General features: G+C 49.6%; 1 protein-coding gene, 1 non-coding gene and 1 pseudogene across 3 annotated transcripts; 1 reads left to right on the top strand and 2 right to left on the bottom strand.

Moving 5' to 3' along the window:
* The first annotated feature begins 1,228 nt into the window (after positions 1-1,228).
* LOC140597538 (large ribosomal subunit protein uL24 pseudogene) lies at positions 1,229-5,788 on the top strand (annotated as a pseudogene).
* A 3,649-nt stretch (positions 5,789-9,437) lies between these two features.
* On the bottom strand, positions 9,438-17,275 carry LOC140597537 (melanoma-associated antigen D4). Of its 2 annotated transcripts, none has more exons than XM_072746412.1 (13): positions 17,002-17,275; positions 15,820-16,060; positions 14,712-15,548; positions 14,134-14,337; positions 13,963-14,026; positions 13,637-13,716; positions 13,168-13,259; positions 12,350-12,429; positions 12,225-12,267; positions 11,751-11,813; positions 10,661-10,775; positions 9,868-10,298; positions 9,438-9,675 (listed from the first exon to the last, which is right to left on the bottom strand). In XM_072746412.1, exons 2-13 carry the CDS (start codon positions 16,027-16,029, stop codon positions 9,666-9,668), a joined length of 2,229 nt encoding a protein of 742 aa, XP_072602513.1. In that variant the 5' UTR covers positions 16,030-16,060; positions 17,002-17,275; the 3' UTR covers positions 9,438-9,665. The 2 variants fall into 2 exon arrangements, with proteins under 2 accessions (XP_072602513.1, XP_072602514.1); XM_072746413.1 differs by having other exon boundaries at positions 16,868-17,095.
* LOC140597539 (small nucleolar RNA SNORA11) lies at positions 11,017-11,148 on the bottom strand. Its single transcript, XR_011999382.1, has one exon. It is a non-coding gene; the product is annotated as a small nucleolar RNA SNORA11 (small nucleolar RNA).
* Positions 17,276-23,004: the final 5,729 nt, after the last annotated feature.

The raw sequence follows: 23,004 nt of genomic DNA, 5'->3' as shown, positions 1-23,004 counted from the left end.
CCCTGGGCCAAAGGCAGGCGTCAAACCGCTGAGCCACCCAGGGTTCCCGAACGTCAGCTTCTGATATCTTTTTGCTTCCTTCTTTCTACTTCCTCTCAGTTCATTTTCTACACCTTTTTGTTGCATCTTAGCTTCGTATTTTATTGATGTTAAACCTTTCTTCTTTCCTCATATAAACACGTAAAGCTACAATTTTCTCTCTAGGTGGTGCTTTCGCTGAATCATACAAGAGTCTACAGGATGTGATACAATTCTCTTCCGTTCAAAGGACTTTCAAATTTCCCCAGTGCCTGTCTCTGGCCCTGTGTTATTTTGAAGTCCGTTGGTTAATTTCAATGTTTTGCAGATTCTCTTGAAATCTTCTTGCTATAGATTGCTTGTTTAACTCCACTGTGCCCAGAGAACATCCTTTACATGGATTTCAGTCCTTCTTCATTGATAGAGCATTATTTCATAACCCATGATAGACTCGTGCTTGTTGCACATTTCATTGCTTGTCAAGAAAATGCGTCGGGCAGCCCGGGTGGCTCAGCGGTTTAGCGCCGCCTTCAGCCCAGGGTGTGATCCTGGAAGCCCGGGATTGAGTCCCACGTCAGGCTCCCTGCATGGAGCCTGCTTCTCCCTCTGCCTGTGTCTCTGCCTCTCTCTCTCTCTCTCTCTCTCTGTGTGTGTGTGTGTGTGTGTCTCGTGAGTAAATTAGTAAAATCTTTTTTAAAAAGGAAATGCAAAAAAAAAATTAAATTAAATTAAATTAAATTAAATTAAAAAATAAATTAAAAAAGAAAACGCATATTCCACTCTAGCGGGTGGGATGTTCTATAATTGAGTTGATTTAGCTGGTAGTGTTGTTAATGTCTTCTTCATACTTCTGGACCTTCTATGTATTTGCTATATCAAAATCTAAGAGAAGTTCTGAAATTTCCAACTATTAAATATATTGGTCTATATGTCTTTTCAGTTCTATCAGCTTTCACTTTATGCCATTTAAAGTTCTGTTTTCCAGTGTACCTGAGGATTGTTATGCTTTCCTGAATTATTGATGCTTTTATCATTATTAAATGTCCCTGTGTATCATCGGTAATACTCCTGGTCCAAACATTTAACTTAGCCATTATCATAACTTGTTTTCTTACAATTTATGTTGACATGGTATCTCTTTTTCAATCCTTTTACATTTAACCGATCTCTGTCTCCATCTTAAAGTGAGTTTCACACTTCCCTTCTGCAGCCATCACTGAAGCGCCAGCAACCAATGTGATGTTCAATCCCTCTGTGACTTCTGACCAGAGCAAAACCATGAAAGACATTGCAGTGCACCTTCCCACATTTGCAGGAAGGTTATGTCTTCCCCTCTTCCTAAAGAGCTGAGACAGAAGTACAACCTTTAATCTATGCCCACCTGAAAGGATGATGAGGTACAGGTTGTGCCAGGACACTGCAAAGGCCAGAAAATTTCAAAGTAGTCCAGGTCCACAGGAAGAAATATGTCATCTACATTGAATGAGTACAGTGTGAGAAGGCAAATGGCACAACTGTCCATGTGTGCATTCACCCTAGCCAGGTGGCTACCACTAGACTACAAGTAGACAGAAACTACAAAATGACCCTTGAAGGTAAAGCCAAATCTCGCCAAGTAGGAGAGGAAAGGGGCAAATATAAGGGAGAAACATTGATAAGAGACAGGAATAAAGTATTCTTATATAAGTCTTTAAATAAAAAAAATTGTTATAATGAAAAAACACCAAAGTGAGTTTCCATTCAATGGCATATTGTGGCTTGCAGCTCTCCTGCCTAGCAATCTCTGCCTTTCACTGGGAAAGTTTAGAACATGTACAATTAACTGAATTATAGACATGATTGGCTTTAAAGTCATCATCTTTTTTGAGTAGCATTATTTCTTCTTTTCTTTCTTCTTTTCAAGCTTGCTTATTTGCTTCCTTCCTTCTTTTATTTCCTTCTTTCCTTTATTTTTCTTTTCATTCTTTCTTTAACCCAATTCCCTCACCAGCTTATGTATTACTGAAGTATTTTTCATTCTCCTTTCTTAGTTTGAAATATTCTTCTGGATCCCAATTTCAATCTACAATATTTCAATATTGGTTTAATACTTACTCCTTTTGTTTTACATTCAAGTGGTTCCTGTAGGGATTATATTATACATAGTTAAAATTAGGCATTTCATAAGTCAATCGGAGAAGGACAAACATTATATGGTCTCATTCATTTGGGGAATATAAAAAATAGTGAAAGGGAATAAAGCGGAAAGAAGAAAAATGAGTGGGCAATATCAGAAAGGGAGACAGAACATGAGAGACTCCTAACTCTGGGAAACGAACAAGGGGTGGTGGAAAGGGAGGTGGGTGGGGGGTGGGGGTGACTGGGTGACGGGCACTGAGGGGGGCGCTTGATAGGATGAGCACTGGGTGTTATGCTATATGTTGGCAAATCGAACTCCAATAAAAAAAATTAGGCATTTTACCTTTAATGATAAAATTTTTCTTCATGTACAAAGTATGCTTTTATTTCTACACTCCCATCTGTTTGCTTTTATTTCCATAGACTTTATTTATACATACATTGTGTCCCCCACAATGCATTGTTATTGGTGGTGTAAACAGAGTTAACTTTTTAAAAAAAGATTTATTTATTGATTTGAGAGAGGGAGAGAGGGAGAGAGAGAGAGAGAACGGGCACACAGGAAAAGGGGAAGGCTGAGAAGGAGAGGGAGAGAGAGAATGTCAAGCAGACTCCCTGCTGAGCATGTAGCCTGATGCAGGGCTCAGTCTCAGGAGCCTGAGATAATGACCTGAGCCAAAATCCAGAGCTGGATGCTTCACCGACTGAGCCACTCAGGCTTCCCAACATTCAGTTAACTTTTAAAGAAAGGTTTTAAAAGGTAAAATAATTAACCCTCGCTGCATTTACCATTTATATAGCTATTCATTCATTCCGGTTTATCTGGGTTGACGTTTGGGATGGTTTTCTTTAACCCTAAAAGAATGTAGTCAATATTTTCTATAGTGGAGTACACTGCTGTTCAATTCTAATGATTTTTTGGTCGAAAAGAACTATTTTGCCATTCTTTCTTTAATTGTATTTTAAAAATCGTGACATGGACTTCTTTTGGACATCTGGTTCTAGGGATTTGAACACATGTATGGATTCTTGTAGCCACCATCACCATATGTGTTCAGAATGCTTCCATAGCCCCCCTGAAGTCCCTGGTGCTATCCCTTTGTAGTCACATACTCTCTCTACACCTCACTATGGGACCACTGACTTGCTCTCTTTTATGATAGTTTTGTCACAGCAGGAAAGCCATAGAAATGGAATCATTTAAAATGGGACCTTCTGAGACTGGCTTCTGCCACTAAGCAGAATGCTTCTGAGTTTTATCCAAGTTGTTGACTATATCAGTGCTTCATTCCTTTTGGCCATTGAATAGTATTTAATTGTATGGAAAGAATACACTTTGTTGGCAGGATACTAGGGTTGTTTCAAGTTTTGAGTGATTAGGAACAGAGCTGCTACAAACATTCATTTACAGGTTTTTGTATGAAATCCAGTTGAAACTTCTCCGGGAGAAATACTTAAGAGTGCGATTGCTAGGGCCATATGGCTGAGTATATGTTTAACTTCATAAAAAGCAATAAAATTGTTTTTCAGAGTGGTTGTGTTGCCTTACGTTCCCTCCAGTAATATGTGGTGAATCCAGTTGCTGCCCATCCTCAACACCATTTGATATTGTCACGTGTTTGTGGTTTCCTTGCTTGTTTTTTTTTGTGTGTGTGTGGCAATTTCAGCAATTTTAATATAGGAATACTGGTTTCTCACCATCATTTTAATTTGCATTGCCTGAGAGCCAGTGAGTGTGATCATCTGTTCATGTGCTCAATTGCCACCTATATATCCTTTTGGTTGAGGTATCTGTTCAAGTATGTTCTCCATTATTTTCTTGCTGTTGAGTTTTGACAGCTCCTCATATACCCTGGATACAAGCTCTCTGTTGTTTAGGTAACTGTAAATCCATTCTCCCAGCCTGAGATTTTTCTGCTCAAACCCTCAACAGCGTTTTTCGCAGATAAAAAACAAGGTGGCGGGAAAGTGGGTGGTGTTTTACATAGAACATCTTTCTCAAATGCAGGTCAAAGATTTTGTTGTTTCCTTCTAAATGTTTTGCAGTTTTATAGTCTTGATTTATATCTAAGATTTATTTTTCCTGAGTTATAAGATGTGAGATTCTTTTTCTTTTCGATGGACATTCAGGTTTTTCCACACATTTGTTGAAACCTTCTGTACTTAGGTAATGTGATTCCTCCACATTTATTTTTTCCCCCATACTTGTTTTGCCTATTCCTTTTGCTCGTGTGTTTGTTTTTTCTTTCCATATAAACTTTAGGATAGGCTTGTCTATATCTACAACACATCCTGCTGCCAGGATATTGATTGAAATTATAGTAAGTCCAGACATAAATTTAAGAATTTACATCTTTATCATGTTGAATATTCTAATCTGTGACCATGGCATGTTCTTCTATGTATTTGGATATTCCTTTATTTCTTTTTTTCCCCAGTGTTTTGCTGTTTTTAGCACATAAATACCCTGCATCATTTGTTAGATTCGCATCTAAGAATTGACTTTCTTTTTTGAGTGGTAGATTTCATTTTCCAACTCTTCTTTGCTAGTGTATAGAAATATGGTCGATTTTTGTGTTTTGATCTTGTATCCTGCACTCTAGATTGATTAGCTTATTAGTCCTAGGATATTTTTGTATGTCTGTATGACTTTAACACAGACAATCAGGTTGTCTGTGAATAGGGGCCATTTTGATTGAGTGATTGATTGATTTTTAAAAGTTTTATTTATTGGCTTGAGATAGAGAGCTAGAGAGAGGATGAGCCTTGGGGAGGGGCAGAGGGAGAGGGAGAAGTGGGTTTCCCGCTGAATGGGGAGCCCAAAACCAGGCTCCATTCCAAGACCCTGAGATCATGACCTGGGCTGAAGACAAACGCTTAACCGCTTAAGCTTAACCGACTGAGCCGCCGAGGTGCCCCACCATTTTGATTTAATCTACTGATTCATGGTGTCACCGCACGGATGAATAGCCAAAGCATTCAAGCAGAGCAAAAGAAGGCGGGCACGAAAGATTACATACTGCACGTTTATGTGTATAACAGACACTAGGAAAGAGAATTCTAATCTATGGTGATATAGAAAGAAGGTCACTGGTGGCCTAAGGCTGGATGTGGATGCTAGGGATTCACTGGGAAGGGGTGCAAGGGAACACGATTAAGTAGTGAAAATGTTCTCTTCCTTGATTGGAGTGGGAGTGACGTGGATGGAAACATTTGTCAGTGTCCATGGAACTGGACACTTCAATGGGCATTATTTTGTTTGTAAATTAAACCTCAATAAAGCTGATAAAGAGAACCCCATTGTTAGGTCAATTTGGAGTGCCTCAAGTTGCTAAAAGGCAAAACAGAGACCTGTGATAATGAAAACATTCAGGGCCTTATCATCATTCAAAGGTTGTGTTCGTGGGCACCATGCAGAAGGCTCTGGCCAGCCTCCCCTCCCACCCACCCCCGCCACCACACAGATGAACAAAGTGTGCTTCAGAACAAGAATTTGAAACTACAATGGTTGGACTCCATCTCCTGGGAAACGGCCTTCTGCATTGATTTTTTTTTCTCTTAACTTACCCTTGCCCTCACTGCATTCTGACCCTGTGCCTTGTGCCCTTTTCTTCAGGTCAAGGGGGAAAAAAAGCAAGAGGAGGAGATTTGAGATGGTGGCCTGATTGTAGAGGTGCTCCACTGTGTCTCCATTCCAGTTGCTGGGACCCCAAAGTTTCATAGACAGCTTCAGAAACAGGCTAAAGCATCACATGCAGCTGCTATTCTTCCACAAGGCACGTGATTCTCCAGCTCTCAGGGATCTCAGATTCCTGGCTAATAGCGATGGGCTAGTGGTAGTAGAACTACATCTTTCCATTTCTTCCCTCTCTGTGTCAGGAGGCCCACGTTCACCTAGACCTTGTCTCTGATATCTCTTCCCCTGAGGCTCATGAGGTAGCACCATGCTGTAATTGCCTAATGTTTTTCAAAGGCCAGGTACAAATCGAGACTTCCATGGACAGGGTAGGGGAGCTGCTTTGTTCCACACCCTCCTAAACTGTAACCCCACAGTCTCTGTAATTTTCTTCCTTCATGTGGTGATTGGTATGTACACTGCTTTCATTTCTTGAGCTTTGTAACGCATAGATACGTCAACTATTTCCAAAGAAAATTGCCTGCATTGGTTGAGCCACAGCCTAAGGCGGGAAGCTTGGCAAGGAACTGTTGTGTCACCTTCAGGTGTGAGAGCCCTTTTCTGACATGGAAACTGAAGTGCTGGCACCTCGGGAAACCGTGAGGGTGTGTGAGCAGCATTCAAAGTCATGTTGGAAGTGTACGATGTCCTGCAGATTTGTATCATTTCTATGATGGTAGTTTCCAAATAAAGCACACTTGCGGTATGGAGTCATCCAAAATTGAACCCCGGGGAACTTGGCAACTTGACATCGGACAAGTCATTTCCTCTGTCTGGCCTTCCGTCTCCTCACTGGAAAAGATGGTTGAGTTTGGGCTGAGGTTTCTGGTGCTAGTAGATTTCCGATACCTTCCAATCTCTACTGCTCGCTACCATCTTGGAGACGGTGAGGCAAGCACTGTAAGTAACCCTGGCTGCGCAGATGAGAAAATGGAGACTAGGCTCTGAGAGGTGGAGTGACTTGCCTGAGGTCACAGGGCTCAGGGGGACAGGGAGGGGTGTTAGTCTCAGGTGCTTTCCAGAGGACCTCCATCTCAGACATGTGGAGATTGAGAAGGGGGCACATGCACCTGTCATTCTCCCACTGCTTTACCCACTTCCTACCCGCTTTCATGCACAGGCCATACCAGCTGCTCCCAGCCCCCATGGGAACTGGGCCAGGCAGTGCTGGGTACATGCTTTTACCCTTATTACTCAGTGAGGAAACACTTGAGGCTCAGAGAGATGATGTGACAGGGGAAAGCAGATCCACAGGACCTCAGAGCTGGGGCACCCTAAGAGTACATCTAGCCCAATCCTGTGCTGTGAGAGGTGGGAACTCTGAAGGCCAGAGAGAGAAAAGGCTGAGCCAAGGTCACTCGACCAGGTGGTGGCAGAGCTAGGTCAGAGGCCTCAGGCAAGTCACTCCCCTTCTCAGTCCATTTTGTCATGTGTGCCGTGGGAACAGTCACCCCTGCAGAGTACCAGGGAGGATGGAATGAGATCTTGCACCCAAGCACTGGGCTCCAGGGCCTGACAGTGATGATGACAAAGAGGAGGAGGAGGCTGGGAGGGTGGTGGGGGCCTTAAAAGCCCAGGATGAACCATGGGGACAGGGAAGCCATGAGGGGTGGGGTCCTGGCCCAGTGAAGGGAGGTGGGAAGTACTAAGCACAGCCTGGATGGGTGAGAGTGTCTGCTGTTGGAGAGTGGTGAGAGATAGAAGTGTGGCTCCCATGACACTGTGAACCCCTCCAAGGTGGTGGCAGCCAGCTACAGTGGACAGAGCACACATTTAGCCTTGGAGGATCTTGGGTTGGGGCCCCAGGAGGGAGACTTGCCTTGGTGGCACGTTTGCCCTGTGAGTAAGCAGGTGGGCTGCCTCTCAGGTGACCAGCCTGAGAGTCAATCTGTCAGCATTCCCCTGGGTGTTCCTTCCTCCCTCTTCCAAGAGGCCACCCCACTGTGTTCTTCCTCCCCGCCCACCCTGCTCTCAACTGTCCCATGCAGAGTGCAGCTCCAGGGAAGCCCCTTGCCCCCATCCTGCCCACCCCATGAGAGGGGCCAGCCAGGGGAAAGGAAGATGGAAGAGGGGAGTGTTACAAGCCCACAGGCCTGGGGAGGTGGCACCCTCACCAGCACCCTGTTTCTGAGAGCTGCTTTCTCCTCCTCGCCAGATGAGACGCTGTACCTCAGGTGTCCTCTGCACACAGTGCTCACGCTCACACCTGTGTCTTTGGGTGAGTGTCTGCACCCTCATCCATGAAAAGGCATGTGCCTGCTGTGTGCACAACAGGGTCCTGGGAGGTTCCCAGGGTGAGCGTGCCAGAAAAATCTTGGATCATTCATCACCCCAGGACTCAGATGCCAGGCATCGTTCATCCCTCTCTCATCCCAGACCATGCATCAGGAAAGCCAAAGTGAAGGGGACTCGATTTCTGTCGGAATCACAGTGTCCACGTGGCCAAGCAGGGACCCAGCAGCCAGGCAGGCAGACACCACAGCAGTGTGGCTAGGCAGAAACCCAGCTGAAGCCTGACTTCAGGGGAGGAAACCTTATACAGCTAGCGTCCTGAGGGTGTGACCTATGCAGCCCCATGGGACCCTTGCTCCGAGGGCCTGCACACGTAGTTCAATGTGTTACCGTCACTCTCTTGGGATTCTTAATGATTTCCGAGCAAGGGGTCCCACGGTTCTCATTCTCCACTGGGCCTGTGAAAGTATGTGCCTGGATCTGGGTCAGGAGCCAAGTCTGGGTGAGAGGAGGGAACCTCTTCTTGGGGGAAAAGAGGCAATGGTGTGCAGGGGTCCTCATACGATCCTCTTCTTCTTCTTAACCTGGGGCCTCGTCCTTCAACTGTGGGCATCACTGAGGGACCTGAGAGAGCTCTGGACACTGTTACTGCGTGCCACTGAGCCCTTCCCAGGCATCTCTGCTCTTACTGTCGTCCCTTGCAGGAATCGCAGTCCCAACCCCGCTCCTACAGAGATCACCCCAAGCCCTGGAAGACACCAGAACTTAGGCCCAGCCTTGGCCTTCACTGGTTCCCAGAAAAGGAGAGCTCTGGAGCCCACAAACAGGCCTCGGGTCCGGTCACAGGTTGTTGAGGTCTGTTTTCATTAAACCTACTCTGTGGGCAATTATGGCTCCTCCCTCAACCTGCTGGAGGGGTGAAAATGTCCCCGAGGCCTATCTCATTGTCCTGAAGACTCCACCTGAGGGAGGGATGAGGTGCTGAAGTTGTGTGGATGATGAGGGAAGGGTTCCAAGATGGCACCTCCAAAGATGGGGTGGAAGGGTCTTGGTGGATGTCTGTGGACCCTGTACCTTGGTGGGAGGGATAGTGGCACCAACCCACAGCCTTTCATTCCACCCCTCTTCCTGCCAACCCCCTACCCCCTGCCACCGTTGGCGCCCAAGTGAGGTTGTACCTTGTAGGAAGTCACGCCACCGTGGGGACTGGAGCCTCTCAAAACTCATGGTCTGGACACCCAGCTGGCATCTCCACATCTTCCCAGCACCCTACCCACACCTGCTGCCTTCCAGGCAGAGGCGGGTAGTATCTACCTCAGAGCCCTCAACCACGTGCCCCCCAGATAGCCACGTCCCCAGGTCCATGCACAAGGGAAGGAGGAAACGCCCCAAGTAACTTTGCAACTTTAATGTAACACTGATACCAAAAACATGAAAACACGACAAAGGCGCACCACGGAAGCGCACAAGGAAAGCACATGATGAAAGCAGGAAGGGCAAAGAGAGCTTCATCTTGCATGCCATCTGGGATGGGCAGGTCGAAGCTGCCTAGAGTGCCTTGTTAAGGAGGGATCCGAGGAGGCACTCTGGCTTGGTGAGGGATGGTTGTGGTTCGGCAGCGTCAGCGTTGCCTGTAAAGGAAGACACAGGAGCAGGTGCAGAAGTATAAACACACAGCAGTGGGGGAGGGGTACGAAGAACGAAACAAGGGTCTTTCACACTCTTTGCTCCCCCACTGCACCCAGGCCTTCCCCCGACTGGACTCCTCACAGCCCCTTCCCATCCCTTGCTTCGGGGTTTTGTTTATGGACTGAAAATCTTACTGGATCCAGGAGAAGAAGTTGGCACTCGTTCTGGCGGCATTTCTGGTCCGGATGGTGGAGCTGGTGCTGGGCCCATCCAGAATGCTGGTGCTGGCCCCCCCATTGGTGCCACTGCTGACGCCGGCTCTCCAAGTGGCTCTCCGGTTGGCACGGTTGCTATTCAGGATGTACTGATGGTATCTGGCCCAGAATGCAAAGGGGATCCTGGCCCAGGCGTCGCCAAAATCTCCATCCTCATCCCAGGTCAGGAGCTCCACCTGTATGTCATCCCAGCTCCACCGTCCAATCAGGGCTTCATCGCCAATGTTCATCTGGGCTCTCATCTGGGCCCTGGCATGTTCCTCAGCCATATCCACGTCCATCGTCTTGAAAGCATCATCCACGGCCTCCAAGAAATGAGCCTTCCATTCCCGGGGATCTCGGTTCTGATTCTGCGGTAGAGCAACAGAGACCATGCAAACAGCGACCCCACGTTCACGGGGCACCTGCTTCCTGCCATACACTGCCACCACCAGCTCCCACCCCCAGTGCCTTGTGCATGGTCCCGACGAAAGGAAAGACCACTGGGATCCGGCTCTCCTAAGGACTCCCTGCCAGCCCCAGGACCTCACCCCAGGCCTCCCACTTACTATCTCTGTGAACTTGGGGAAGACAAGTTCCTACTACTTAGGAATGCGTCAGTATCCTCACTGGACAGACAGCCTAAGGAAGGGGGCCATGACCAAGAAACAGAGGAGGTTTGGCACAGACCAAACCCACACCCCACCGCCTGGCCCCAAACAGAGGCAGTTACCTGGGCGATGAATCTCAGCACCCTCATCTTGCTGGTCTCGTGACGGGCTCGCAGACCCCAGAGGAATTCATACTCGGGTGGGCTGCTATTGGGGACCTTCTTGTATTCCAGGTACCTCAGTGCGAGAGGAAGATAAACGTTTGCCTCCAGCCAAGCAGACCTGCTGTTGTGCCAAGGGCTCCCGGGTCGTCCCTTCCCAGCCCCGATACTGCAGCTCAGCTCCTGCAGGAGGACTGTCCTGGCCCTCGAGCCCATGCCTCACGCCCATGCTCACTCCCAGGGTTTCTGCCTCCAGGACGGAGGCCTCCACGTGGCGCCGGTCCTGCCCAGACGCCACAGGAAGTGCAGAGTGGAACACCTGTAGGGTGTCTCTGTTTGTAGTAAGGCCACCAGTTTCTGGCCCCTTGTCACAATGAACCCAGATTCCCATTGGGTGTGTCGTAAACAGAGGAGCCATTTCTTCGGGTCCCCTGCTCTGAGCACACTCCACGGCAGGGTCCCGCCCATGGCCTGGTGGAACCCCAGGACAATCCACCATAGGAGAGGACTGTAAAGGGGAGAAACCCAGCATACTCCCCGTACACCCCCCAACTCCGTGTCTGTTTGTGTGCGCACACATTCGCATGTCTGTGTGCACCCGGGCATGTGTAGTGCGCCTGCATGAGTACACACGTGTTCTCCAAGGACCAAGGACTGGGTGGGCCCTGACCAGAAAGGTAGGCGGGCTGGGCTCCAGGACCCAATGGGCCCCTCACCAGCTGGGGCCACGCTCAGGCTTCCAACTCTCTGAGCCCCAGGTTCCTGGGATGTAAAGCAGGAGACATTCTCCTACAGCCTAGGGGGACAGGGGCCAAATGGCACGGTGGTTCTAACACACCCTGCACTGGAGTCTCTGTCGACTTCTACTCCCTCTCTCCAAGGCTGCGCTGGAAGTCTACTCCCCGCCAACACTCACACACCCCACCCACCCTCACAGAAGAGACGCCTATCCCTCTGTGCTAAGATCCGGCATGGGGAGTGGCCCGCTCAGCCTGATCAGTCCACGAGGAATGCGTGAGTGTGAGACAGAGTTAACTTGGCCAATACTTACTTCTGCTTCACAAAGTCCTCTGTAATGAGCTTCTTCAGATCTCCAAGGAATGGGTGCCTCACCCTGAGGGCCAGGAAAGGAAGGAATCCATAACTACACACAATGGCAGTGCCCGGATGTGGGCAGGTGTGCTCCCTAGCGGGATGGAGAGCGTCCCAGCCTGTGGGGCATCCCCATGGAGGTCTGGGGTGGCAGCAGGGGCCACATGGCCCCATGTCAGGGATGCCCTCGGCAAGGGTAGGATTTGAATCCTCAATTCTGATGGGTTCTCTGAGATCTCATCTGGGGACAGAGGGGGGACACGGAGCAGAAAGGGGCTTGAGAGTCCAGGGCCATTTCACCATGCACCCTCAGCGCTCGACCCAGTCCAGGACATCCACCCTCCTGCACGAGGCCACCAGGCTATTTACAATCCTGGGGCCACCAGTGCCCAAGGACAGCACTGAGGAGTGGGAGCCGAGAGCCCAATCATACCCAGGGCGCAGTCCCATCTTGCGTAGTGCCTCCCAGAGGACGGCTGCGAGAGGAGAAGAGACACAAGAATTCAGCACACCAGGCTGAGACTGGGCAACCCCCTGGCTGCGGGTCCAGCCACTCACCCTCACTGGCACGGTTGCCATTCATGAAAATGACTCCCAGGATCACCAAGAGGAGGCTCAGCCTAGGAGTGTCCTTGGTCCTAGAGGGGTAGAAAGAGGGATCCTGTCCGGCAGCCATTTGCCCAAGAGACTAGGGCTGGCTCACCCAACTAGCTTTGCCCACAGGCCTGGGTTACGGGGTGGTTCTTCGCACACTACGCACGAGTTGCTCTCTAATCCAGACCATTCATTCCTCTGTCTGAGACTGAATCGCTTCATGCCTCAAATGTGGATGTGAATGCCCCCTCACAGAGTTCCATCCAGGAGGGGGTCAGGCAGGGAGCAACCACTTGGCAGTGGCAGCAGCGGCAGCAGCAGCAGCAGCAGCAGCAGCAGCAGCAGCAGCAGCAGCAACAGTAGTGTGTTCGTGTTCGGGGGCACATCCAGCCCTTCCCTGCCCCTTGAGCATCGGGAGTTACACTGGACAGGAAGCTTCCTTCCTCCAGGACCACCACTGCCAAGCCCAGGCCAGGCACATAGCAGGAAGAGGCAGGCAACAAGGAGCCCACTTTTTTTCCCAGAAGATGGGGTTTGGAGGTGGTGTGGGGGGTGGGGTTATGGGCATGGGGAGGGGAAGCCCCGAGAGCATCCAGAGCATCGAGCAAGGCTTCAGCCCAGGCCACTTCCCCTTTCATCCCCTAATCACTGGGTACCACGGACTGCGGGGCTGGGAGCCGGAGCTGTGCCAGGCACCAAAGGCCCCTTTTCCAGCTGCTCTGAGAGGAAGGGGAGCGGGAGGCCACAGTGAGGAAGGCCACAACCCTCCTGCCCTTTCTTACTTTCCCAGGAGGCGAGCTGAGGAATCCCGGGTGCACACGAGAATGTACAGGTGTTCCTCCTTGTCAATTTCCTTCAGGTGGATCCCAAACTTCTATGTGGGGGAGAAGACAACATGGGATCAGAAACCCATGCTGCCTGTCCTGCAGGCAGTCCTTGAGTTCCCCGCTAGGACTTTCCCTCCGCAGGCACCCCGAAGTTATTCGGAAGGCTCAAGGAGAGAGGCTGCAGAGAACTGCCCTGTGGGAGCTCTGGCACTGGCCAAAGCAGTGGGACCCGCTTCAGGAGACCAGGGAGGCTCAGAGAACAGACAGCATGAGGGAGGGGAAGCCTTGAAGAAGGGATCATGCGGGAGAAGCTAGGAGAGCCCACCAGAGGAGGTGTGCTGAAAGTGGACCTCAGGGGGCTGCAGGGTGCAAGGCTTCCCTGCAGCTCTTGTACCACAGTGAGCTGCCTCTGCCCCTCGCACACCTTTTCCAGAGTGTATGTTGCTCGTTCGATGATCTCAGGGAAATGTTCATCATATTCTCGGATGACATCCTTCATCATGTCTGCGGGGGAGTGGGGTGGAGAGAGCACCTGGGCTGAGCAGGGGCCAAAGAGCTGCAGCAACCCTCGGTCAACCCTGCTGAGGGGAGCACCGTCGGGAACCCCACTCCCCCCTCCACCCCGTACTGTGCACATGGAGGGATCAGCTGGGCCTGCCGGGTGGAGACATCTGATGTCAGGCCCCATAGGGTAGAGATGGGGATTGTGGGGGGTGTGCAGAGCTCGGGGAGGGGGCCCGGGCTGCCCACCTGAGCGCTTGATGGGGATCTTCTTATAGTCCTTAATCATCAGATATTTCACCAACTTATTTGCCTGGAGGAGGAAGAGGAGCACACGGGGAGAGCAAGGCATGGGTGACCTCCAGGAACTGGCCCACAGGAGAGGAGAGGAGGGAGATGGGAGAAAAGCAGGTTTCTTACCCTCTCTTGCAGAAGGGCCACGTTGCGGGGTGGCAAGCACAGCACGTGTCTTGAGGGCACCTGGGACCTCAGGGCCATCGAGGGCCGGGGAGCCACCTGAGCCCGCACCGTCAATGGGGGCTGCGATGCTCTCCAGGTTGGTGGGACTGCAGGAGGCTCTCTCTCCTCCTCGCTGCTCTCATATTCGTCATCCAGGTGCTTGGACTATAGTCAGAGTGTCAGAGAGAGGAGAGACCCAGGGCTAGCAGGCTCACTGTGCAAGAGTGCCCAGCACACATCTCAACCAGAGCATGTACTTGGAAATAAGAGTAGTACAAACAGTGGATGACATGTGCTGAGTGCTTACTACGTGCCCGGCACTGAGCCAACCTCTTCTTCCTCCACGCCTGAGGGCAGAGACTCGGTGGAGTCTGAGCATGCTAGCAAACTCATGTTGGACAAACATGCAAGAGCTGAGAGAAAGGGAGGAGGGGAGGAGGGTGGGGAGGGGAGGGGAGGGCTGAGGGGAGGGGAGGGGAGGGGCCAGAGAAGAGGGCTGAACAGAGAAAGGAGGGTTGGAGATAGCAGGGAGGTCTCACCTTCTTGGTCCTCTTGCCTCCCATCCTGACCCAGGGCTCAGCACTGTGCTGAGCAGTGGCAGCTGCGCCCTCGGGCTCAGGGATGCTCGTTGTGGCCATCTTGGCCTTGGCAGCAGCTGCTGCCACAACATTCTGGGGCTCCACCCACCGAGTCTTGGCAAGAGCCTTTCCAGACTTGGTCGTCTTGGGCCGGGTGGCCGCCCCCTCCCTGGCAGGTGCTGCCTGGGGCACCCCGGAGGAGGCAGCACTGGGGCCCTCTGTGGTGGCCTCTTGGGCTGGGGCAGGTCTCTTGGGGCGTGGGAAGGCCATGCCACTGACACCTGCTGGCTGGGTAAAATCAAAGATATCGTTCTGACCCAGGAAGGCTGTCTTGGGCCGAGTGGCATCCATCTCACTAGCACATGGAGCCTGAGAGAAAGCACAGGTGCTACTAGGGCCCTCGTTTGCAGCCTCCTGGGCATGGGAGGCTGTCTGGGGCTGTGTGGACGTTGCCGGAGCTCCTGGGGCGGCCATCTCACTGTTGACTAGCATCTGGGAGATGTGTGGAGCAGCACAGATTGTCTCAGGGGTGGCTGCCTGACCCTGGGCCCCATATGTCATGGGCCGAGGATCTTCTCCTGAAGCCTGGTCTGTGGTCACCGGGTGGTTAGCAACCACCTGATTGTAGGTGGCACGGGCTGCAGCAGCAGCGGCCCTAGCAGCACGGTTGGAGGCAGCTGCGCGGGCTACGTTGGCAGCACGGGCAGCAGCCTCATTGGCAAGTGTTTCTGGATCCAGCTGAAATGCCTCCATCAGAGTCCTAGCCAGCATAGGGTTTTCCAGTTCCCAGGGCTCATTCTGCAAGGCCAGAGAGAAAGGGAGGGGAGGGCAGACAGCTCTACATGTGCTGCACATCATGCTTCCCGGTGCTGGCCAACCTCCCCCCTGCAGCCAGCTCCCCGCCCCCAGACTTCCGAAACCCCCTTTCTCTGAGCAGGAGAGGGAAGGCTGGGGAAGCTGGGCAGTCCTTCCCCAAGCAACCCTCCCTTTCATCCACAGCAGCCCCCTCTCCAGCAGCTTCACAGGGGAAAGGGCCCAGGGCCAGCAGGTGGCCCACAAGGGGTCTCACCGATAAGATGCGAAGGCCTGGACCCAAGCTCCCAAAGGCTCTGAGGATACGGATGTCAAAGCTGGTGAGGGTGCCGTAGCCTCCAAAAGCACCGAATTCTTCATAGTCGTTTCCTTCAACCATCTCTTCCTCCCCCACTTCATCACTGCCCTCATCCATGTCTTCAACGTTGTAGGTTTCCGATTCCGTGCGGTAGCTTCCCTCAGCCATGCTGGGGGTCCCAAGGAGAAGAGAGCTCGGCCTGGGAGGGAGGGTGAGGCCTCTTCAGCGGGAGAGAGCGGGACACAGCGGGAGGTGGGATCTCTCAGGAGGTGGGGGGCGGCAATCATCAGGTTACTAGGCAGTACAAGGCAGAGGGAGGGGCCAGGGAGGGGGTGGGGGTCTGGGGGTTCTGTTGGGTTAGATAGTGTCAGAGGCAGAACCCTAAGAGAGGGACAGAGGTGGTCGGAGGAGACCTCGCACTTAAAGGGGAGTTTAGGATGGGCAAGCTCCCCATCCCAGCGGCTAGCTTTGAATAGGGGGTGGACTGGCGGGCTTGGGTCTGAAGAGTCCCAAAGGGGATGTGCATCGAGAGAGGGAGAAACAAAGGGTTTTGATTTAGTGATGAAGGGGGAGCAGATGACATGAGAGGGCTCAGACAACAGGGACCCCGGAAAGCTATGGGAAATTGAATCCAGAGACCCTCTGGCTAGGTCCGGGTGGGGGCATTCAGCTGATTCAGGTCTGGGTTGGGCTCATACAGCAGCTCTAGGGGTGTGTGTGTCGGGGGGTGGGTAGGGGCTCGGAGTAAGTGAGGCATGAATTGGAACGCTGGAGGTCTCAAACCCCAGGACTGCAACTCCAGGAAGGGGGCAACGCGGGTCAGCTGGTTGGGAGTGATCCAGGAGTGGTTGGGGTGGGGGTAGGGCCTCCGCTCTAAGGAAGCTCAGCACGGAGCACACGGATCTGCTAAAGGGGTTCGGATGGTGGGCTCCGGTGTACGCAGGGCTCTGCGTCTCCTGGCAGAGATCCTGGCGGGAGACGGCACGGCGAGGGGGTGGGCTCCTACCTAGACCGTGGGTCTAACAGGGCTCGGTTCTGAGTGCCTGGGCTTTGTTCGGATCCGGGTGTGGGGGCGGGGAGGGCGCAGCGTGCCGGGTGCCACTCGCCCTCTCCCGGTTCGGTCTGAGGCTGGATCCTTACCTTCCCTGGGGTTCCAATGGCGTCCGTCCTCAGCACCAGGAACCCCGCAGCCGCGCCCTCGCCTACTGCTGCCAGCACAGCAGCTCCCACCACCCCGCCCCTTTTCCCCGCGCACCCCCCGCGGCTGGGAAGCCGGCGCATGCGCGGGCCCCTCCAGCCCGCCCGCTTTCCCAACAAAAGCCCTCTCCACCAGGTCCCCAGTGCGCATGCGATTCCGCGAGTGGGTGGGCGCGGTGGGGGACTTTTTCTCCCTCCCGCCAGATACCCCCCACCCCTCCTCTTACCAGAGGCGCGCGCACTCGCAGCCTGTGGTGCGCTTCGACCACCCAATCATCTACCCTCAATCCCCGCACCTTTGCACGATGCTTCTGGTCCCTGCCCTTCCCGTTCCCGCTAAACTCCTCCAGTGTGGTGTGGAATACACTATGCCTGGCTTCCCTAGCATGACCCCTAGGTCACAAACGCAAAGGTCTCTAGCTGGGTCTCTAACTCTAACAAGGCGAATGGAAATGGCCAGAAGATGCCAGTTGCCTTTGTGTTCCCCAGCACTCTCCACCTCCATGGCCCCCAGACACACTGGGAACATCTGCTTCTCCAGCCACTCTTTATGCAGCTTGGGCATCAGAGCCCTATCTTTGCTGGGGCTGGTCTACTCTCTTAGCAGCCCTGGGAGGTGGTAGATGTCAACATCCCCATTTTACTGATCAGAAAGCTGAAGTGCCGACACACCGCGTGAATTGACAAGGCCACAGAGCCAGTAAATAGAAAATGCAGTATGTGTGCCTGAGTCTTCCTGACTCCAAACCCCACGTCCCAGCAGTGCTGGCCTGGGGACTGAGGCACGCTCCCCTCTCCAGTTTGAGCGACAGTTCCACCCCCCCACCCCCCCCCAACACACACACCTCTCCTGCCTGCCAACACCTGTCCCAAACAAGTGAAGCTTGTGCTCTCCAAGACTCAAGCTCAAGCTCTGCATGGGTAGGGACATGGGTAGAGAGAGATTCCCCAGGCTCCACCCTTCGCCTAATGTACGTGGGTCCCTCTAGGTGTGGGAATTGCTCCTTGGGGTCCGCTCCCTGCCCCAACGGTCAGGCCTCTTTGCTGTGAGTGGCACAAACGCGCTGCCCCCCGAGGCCTTCCTGGTGCCCGCTGGGGCGGCCAGGACAATCAGGCACTTGTGTGTCTGAGCCATGGCAAGCCCTGATTCAGAGTAAATGTTTGCCCGGGGTTCCTTCCAGGGCAGGGGCCTGGGGCAGCTGTGGTCTTGTGGAAAAAAAGCTAGGCTGGTCTTCAGAATTCCAGGCATGAAGTGCTGAGCCAGTCTGCTACTAGCGGTGTGAGCCTGCTCAGGTCACTGGAGGTCTCTGAGCCCGCTTTCTCGATATGCAAAATGGGAAGCACAGGAAGCACTTCCTGGGGTCTTACCCAACCCAACACATACCGCTAGGCTTCCAGAATGGCTGGAGAGACTGCTTTGGAGGCAGAAAACGCTAGGTTTGCAACTCAAATCGATCCTGTGCTTTTTACAAAAACCATGGTGGACTTTTATATTTGTTTTTTGTGTCAGCCTCTCCGGAACTCCTGTACATGAATGGAAGCTATTGCTAGGACCACGGCTTTTACTCTCCAGCGACCAATATCAGTTCTGGCTGGTTGGATGGCTTTCCTCAGCTGTTGCATAGCAACCTCCGCTGTCTTCAGCCCTTCCTGTGTAACACCTTTCTGTGGGAGGTGACCAGACCCTAGAAATGAAAGCCTCGACAAACTGCTCAGTGCTCATAGAAAATACTATGTTCCCATCTCAGACTGAATCTGTTCTTTTTACAAAAACCATGGAGGACTCTTTTATTCCTTTTGTTTGCTTTATTATTTAAATTTTCTTTCTTTCTTCCTTCCTTCCTTCCTTCCTTCCTTCCTTCCTTCCTTCCTCTCTCCTTTTTAGAAGTGAGATATAATTGACATATAACCTTATGTTAGTTTCAGGTGTACACCATAGTGATTCAGTATTTTTATGTATTGCAAGAGGATCACCACAGTAAGTCTAGTTAACATCCATCACAGTACATAGCTACAACTTTTTCCCCCTATGATGTGAGCTTTTATTACATTTGTTTTTATATCAGCCCCTCTCTCTATGCTATATAACTGTTTATGCTCATATGCCAATAACTACAAAATCTACAGCCCCAGTTTGAACTTCACCTTTGAGACCCAAATCCATATATTCATTCTCCCACAGGACATCTCCATTTGGATGTCTCGAGGGCTCTTCATAGTGAGTCTGTCTAGAACCAGTCACTTGGTAAACCTACCCCTTCCCACACACCCACACTCCCCATCTCTCTTGCTTTTAAAACTCCCACCTTCATCATCTCAGTAAGTGGCATCATTATCCACACAACTACTCACTCTGGGAGATGGAAGTCAGCTACCACCCCCTGCTCCTTGGGAAACCTCTGCACCCTGGGGCACTGCACCCTGATGGGAAACCTCTGCAGCTCTCCAGAACTACCTCTCTGTGTGGCTCTCCCCTCCCTTACTTCCAGCAGATTCTAGGCACGTTGGCCTCTCGGAATTCACAACTCTGTCTCCTTCATTCAGGTTCTCCAGTGGGCTCTGTTTGTGTTCAGTCTTCCCATGCTGTGCCCTATAAACTCTATCCAGGCAAGAAGTTGGGGGAATCGGGCAATCTGAGGGCTCACCATGTTAGTTGCCTCGCCCTTCTCTTGGGGATCACTGTCCCGTGGTGCCTGTGGTACCATGAGGTAAAGCTTTATAATTTTTTTTGGGGGGGGGGTTTATAGATACTTAGGTGGGAGAGTAAGTTGGGTTCGTGTTAATCCATCATGGCTATGGGCATGATGGTATAACATGTTTCTTAAACCTGAATTTTTTTCACCGATTTTTTAAAAAAGATGTGTTTATTTTGCTATGCATGCATCTAAGATCTACCGAAGTGACAATGCACAGATATCGCATGGTGTGTATTCATGACATTCTTCCAATCTGCTCCCCCTCACTCCTAAGGAAGTGGGAGACCAAAAAAATATAGAATCATTCAGGACCAAAAGTGAGAATTACAGGGAACTTCTTATCAGAAACAATGCAAGTTATAAGAAAGTGGCACACCATCTTTATAATAGTGAAGTAACTAAGAACTGTCAACTCAGAATTTTACATTCAATGGGTATCTTTTAAAAGTGAAATTAAATTAAAAATTTTTTCATACTTAACCAGAGTTGAAATAATTCATCATCATTAGATATGCACTACACTAAATATTAAAGGGTACCTTTTGGGCACAAGAAAAGTACAGTAAAGGTAAATATGTTTGACACAAATGGATAATCAATACTGGAGATGCTAAATATGATGAGAGTAATAGAATATTTATTATTTTAAACATTCCTTATGAATCAATTAATCGTAAATTCATACCAATGCATTGTGGAATATAAATTATGTGGAGTTCTTAATTTCTTGGACACCAACAGCACAGGGACTTGGGGGAATATAAATATACCCTTGTAAGATTCTAATTCTACATGTGAGGTAGTACAATATTACTTGAAGGTAGACTGTGGCAGGTTAAAGAAGTGTCAAATATAACCCCTAAGGTATCTGTCCAAAGTATTATGACTAATAAGCCTACACGGGAGATAAATGGTATCATGAAATGCTCGCTTTATTTATTTATTTACTTATTTATTTACTTACTTACTTACTTACTTATTTAGACAGAGAGAGCATGTGCAGGAGGGGTGAGGGGCAGAGAGACAGGGAGAGAGAGAATTTTAAGCAGGCTCCATGCCCATCAGGGAGCCCCACACGGGACTGGATCTCATGACCTTGAGATCATGACCTGAGACAAAATCAAGAGTCGGACGCTTAACCCGCTGAACCACCCAGGTGCCCCCTCACTTAATTTAAAATAAGTCCTAAAACGGGGAGGGGAGCAAGACGATAGATGAGCAAGTAGAAAACAGCTAGCATGATAGCTTTAAATCCAACCATATCATTAACAGTATTAAGTACAAATTGTCTGAATTCACCAAATAAGATGTAGAGATTGACAAATTGGATTCCTCTCTCCTAAGCAGACTTTATTTTTTTTCCTTTTCAAAATTATATCCTATTTTTTTATTGAAGTTCGATTTGCCAACATACAGTATAACACCGAGTGCTCATCCCATCAAGTGCCCTCCTCAGTGCCCATCACCCAGTTACCCCTCCCCCCCCCCCGCCCGTCTCCCCTCCACTACCCTTTGTTCATTTCCCAGAGTTAGGAGTCTCTCATGTTTTGTCACCCTCTCTAAAGTTTTCCCTCCTTTCCCTTATAATCTCTTTCACTATTTCTTATGTTCCCCGTATGAGTGAAATAATATGATGATTGTTCTTATCCAATTGACTTACTTCACTCAGCATGACTTTATTTTTTAGAGCACTTTTAAGTTCATAGCAAAATTGAGAAGAAAGTACGGAGCCATCACATAAACCTCTTGCCCAAAACAGACACAGCCTCCCCCACTACCCATATCCTGCACCAGACTGGTATACTTCTTACAGTCAATGAATCTATATCAACACATCATTATCACCCAAAGTCCACAATTTACTTGGGTGTTCACTGTTGGTGTTGTGCATTCTATAGGTTTGGACAAATATAGAATGACATGTATATAAAAAAAAAAGAATGACATGTATCCACCATTATAGTATCATACAGAATTGTTTCACTGACCCCCAAATCCTCTGTGCTCCACATACAAACTCCTCTCTCTCTCCCAACGACAGACAACCACTGATTTTTTTTTTTTTACTGTTTCCATAGTTTTGCCTTTTCTGTAATGTCCTATAGTTGGAATCATATGTAGCTGTTTCAGATTGGCTTCTTTCAGCAAGTCATATGCATTTAAGTAAGGTTCCTACATATCTTTTCATGGCTTGATAGCTCATTCCTTTTTCATGCTGAAGAATATTCCACTGCCTGGATGTGCCACAGTTTATTTATTCATTCACCTACTGAAGGTCATCTTGGTTGTTTCCAAGTTTTAGCAACTATGAACGACGCTGCTAGAAACATACATGTGAGAATTTTGTGTGGACATAAATTTTCAGCTCATTTGGGTAAATACCAAGGAGCGCTCCACATAGCAGAGTAGATTTGGTTTTGTAAGGAACTGTCAAACTGGCTTCCAAAGTGGTTGTACGATGTTGCATTCCCACCAGCACTGAAGGAGAGTTCCTGTTGCTCCACATCCCTGCCAGCATTTGGTATTGCCACCGTTCTGGATTTGGGCCATCTTAATAGGTGTGCAGTAGCATCTCATCGTTTTAGTTTACATTTCCCTGATGATGCATGACATGGGATTTTAAAAATAAGATCCAGCTGTATGCCAAATACATGAATCCCGCTTTAAATATAAAGGTACATAGAGGTTAAAAGTAAAAATATGGGAAAAGATATCTCATGCTAGTGGTAACTAAAACAAAGCTGTAGTGGATATATCAGTATCAGACGAAGCAGATGTCTGAACAAAATATATTGCCAGGGATGGAGAGGATCATATATAAGAGAGAATCATTTATAATTGGCTAAAATGGCCAATTCATCAAGTAGATGTAAAAATTCTTAATGTTTATATGCCTATAAACAACAGAGTTTGAAAATACATGAAAGAAATAAAAGTTCACAATTAGGGTCAGAGATTTTTAAGTCTTTAAGTCTTTCCTCTCAACAATTGAACCAGTTGACCAAAAAAAAAAAAAAAAATCAGTAAGTCGTACAGACTGAAAGACACTATCAGCCAAATTAATCTAACTAACATTTTAGAACACTCTCCCCAACAATAAAGACCACACACTATTTTCATATGTACATGGAAATTTACCATGATAGGCAATATGTTCTGGGCCACAAAGAAGTCTTACTAAATTTGACAGGATATTAGCATCACCCAAAGGATCTTCCTAGAGGACAGTGGGATTAAATTAGAAGTAGAT

Source organism: Vulpes vulpes, unplaced genomic scaffold (genome assembly GCF_048418805.1).
Source record: "Vulpes vulpes isolate BD-2025 unplaced genomic scaffold, VulVul3 u000000774, whole genome shotgun sequence".
Classification (NCBI taxonomy): Eukaryota; Metazoa; Chordata; class Mammalia; order Carnivora; family Canidae; genus Vulpes; species Vulpes vulpes.
The sequence above is the reverse complement of the archived record's forward strand: the minus strand, read 5'-3'. Positions and strand labels throughout refer to the sequence as shown.

Bases quoted from the DNA above. Each gene is read 5' to 3' on its own strand.
- LOC140597537 (XM_072746412.1), bottom strand. From the start codon at position 16,029: ATGGCTGAGGGAAGCTACCGCACGGAATCGGAAACCTACAACGTTGAA. The intron at 14,338-14,711 runs GTGAGACCTCCC...CTCTGACTATAG, and splicing joins GAGGCAAGAGGACCAAGAAG to TCCAAGCACCTGGATGACGA. The intron at 11,814-12,224 runs GTATGATTGGGC...CCTGGCCCTCAG, and splicing joins AAGATGGGACTGCGCCCTGG to GGTGAGGCACCCATTCCTTG.